Genomic DNA, 1,363 nt, shown 5'->3' on the forward strand with positions numbered 1-1,363 from the left:
TCCTCACCTGCATCAGCATCCACCGCTACCTGGGCATCGTGCACCCGCTGAAGGCACGGGGCTGGTGCTACGGGACAACCCCTTCAGCGTGGCTCAGCACGATGGTCTGGGTGTGGGTCATCGCACAGGTAGCTCCCGATTTTGCCTTCAGCAAGATGGACAATACGGGGACACGGTGCCACGACACAACGGAACACGAGTACCTGGGTGTTTACTTGCCGTACACCATGACCATCACCGTGACGGGGTTCGTCATCCCGTTCCTCATCATCATCGGATGCTACTGCCACGTGGTGGTGGTGCTCTGCAGGAATGACACTGTGAACCTCAGCCTGAGGAGAAGAAGCATCGGTCTGGTGATCCTTGTGATGATCCTCTTCTCCACCTGCTTCCTCCCCTACCACATCTGCAGAAACCTCAACTTGCTGTCTCGAGGCTGGCAGCTGCAAGGGTCCTGCACACAGGCTGTAAAGAATATCTACCTTTCCTACCAGGTAACCCGGGGACTGGCCAGCTTAAACAGTGCCTTCAACCCCCTGCTGTATGTGATGACCAGTGAAGCCTGCATGTCACGTATAAGGACCATCTGCCAAACAAGGAAAACCTCTTGCCAGGAAGATGAGAAGAATATGAGCATCATTCTTTGTAAGGAGGAGGTTTCTGGTGAGGTCTGAGGTACCCAACAGCCCCTCCAGAGGATGCACCACTTCAGTTTGTGCTTGGGAGTCACCTCCTCACCTTGACACCTGCCTTGCAGAGAGTTGGTAACTGCATCATCACTGGCAGCAATCTCACACAAGGGATAGACAGGACTGCTGGTATCAGAGAGCAAACTGAGGCCAGGTTTTAGAGCAAAGCTACTCTACCCAACCATTTCGCCTAACAGTACACCCAGGGATGGCAAGAAATGATCATTGTGTTTACTCCGGACTTGAAACATTTCTCAGTCCAGCCTCTAACGCAGCAGTCTGAGCTGGTCAACATCTCCCTCGTTCTGCAGCCACCTCTCAAGCTTCTCAGTGAGTGAGATGGGGATGGGTTTGAGACAGGATTCGCTCCTTCGTCTAAGGAGAGGGCACCAGTAATTAACTGCCTGCATCGGACAACAGCTGAGAGATGAATTTTTGCAGGGGGAGGAATGCTTTGGAGGTGGAAATAGTCATTAAAATACCAAGTTTTAAATAGATGACTAAGCTGTGCCAGTTCCTGAGTTAGTTGTTCCTGGGTGACTGAGCTGCTTCAGGATCTGTGTGATCCTCTATTGCCCACCTCCTTTGCAAGGGAAAAAAGCACTTCAGCATTACTCACGCTTTTTTGGAAAAGCACATAGCAGACAACAACAAATTGGCATTTTGAAGTTTCT

At 51.1% G+C, this 1,363-nt stretch overlaps 1 protein-coding gene across 1 annotated transcript; it reads left to right on the top strand.

Moving 5' to 3' along the window:
• Positions 1-101: 101 nt before the first annotated feature.
• Positions 102-674, top strand: LOC104404258 (P2Y purinoceptor 1-like). The gene has a single exon (XM_010012645.1). It carries the CDS (start codon positions 102-104, stop codon positions 672-674), a length of 573 nt encoding a protein of 190 aa, XP_010010947.1.
• The last annotated feature ends 689 nt before the right edge of the window (positions 675-1,363 follow it).

This window comes from Nestor notabilis, unplaced genomic scaffold (genome assembly GCF_000696875.1).
Source record: "Nestor notabilis isolate BGI_N333 unplaced genomic scaffold, ASM69687v1 scaffold19534, whole genome shotgun sequence".
In the NCBI taxonomy this organism is placed as follows: domain Eukaryota; kingdom Metazoa; phylum Chordata; class Aves; order Psittaciformes; family Psittacidae; genus Nestor; species Nestor notabilis.

Excerpts from the sequence above, each read along its gene's own strand:
- LOC104404258 (XM_010012645.1), top strand. The coding sequence starts at position 102 with ATGGTCTGGGTGTGGGTCATCGCACAGGTAGCTCCCGATTTTGCCTTC.